Below are 727 nucleotides of genomic sequence, written 5' to 3'. Positions count from 1 at the left end.
CCTTTCACTGCACCTGTAACGGCTCGTCAGGGACTCCCGGCTGGCTCGTCCAGTCCGTTGTCCCCCCACCTCCCCTAACAGCCTTGGGTTGCCGTCCCCAGGTTCGGTGGATGCGGGTGATAGTAATCTGGTGGTAGAAGAGACTGTAGGAGATGGGGCGTTTAGCCCTGTGGTGAGTCGCTTATGATCAGGGGCCCAACCAGTAGTTCAGGCCCCTTTACGACAAGCGGTGGGTCCTGAGGGTGGACCAGTTTTTGTCCATGTGCCATTCAGCACGGCAGACTTAATAAATTGGAAACGGTCCGTGGGCCAATATCACCAGAATCCAGAGACAATGGCACAGTTTTTCTCTACTATTTTCTTCACCCACCAACCAAACTGGATAGATATTCAGGCCTTACTGGCTGCTCTTCTGACTCCAGAAGAAAAGAGGTTGGTCTTAGAGAAAGCACGCACAATAGCACAACACTGTCACCCAGCCAGTGATGTAGATAAACTTTGCCCTAAGAAAAATCAAGACTGGGATCCCAACACCCGAGGGGGCCGGAAGGAGTTAGAGCTGTATCGGAAGTTTGTGCTGGCTGCTCTCCAGGAGGCTATCCCCAAGAAGAAAAATTTGGCTAAATTATATAAAGTGCGGCAGGGTCCAAAGGAGGATCCATCCAGTTTTTATGGGAGGTTATGCGAGGCAGCCAGACAGTGGACGGATTTAGATCTGGAGCGGCCA

At 51.9% G+C, this 727-nt stretch overlaps 1 protein-coding gene across 1 annotated transcript in view; it reads left to right on the top strand.

Annotated features, from left to right (window-relative positions):
- Positions 1 to 334: 334 nt before the first annotated feature.
- LOC102372992 overlaps positions 335 to 727 on the top strand; it is a 3,298-nt gene continuing 2,905 nt past the window's right edge. Inside the window, 1 exon segment of the mRNA XM_025210006.1 lies at positions 335 to 634. Coding sequence (XP_025065791.1) covers positions 335 to 634 — 300 coding nt within the window.

Source organism: Alligator sinensis, unplaced genomic scaffold (assembly GCF_000455745.1).
Source record: "Alligator sinensis unplaced genomic scaffold, ASM45574v1 scaffold751_1, whole genome shotgun sequence".
NCBI classification, from domain to species: Eukaryota; Metazoa; Chordata; order Crocodylia; family Alligatoridae; genus Alligator; species Alligator sinensis.
Note: the sequence above shows the minus strand (reverse complement) of the source record. Positions and strands in the feature narration are given on the sequence as shown.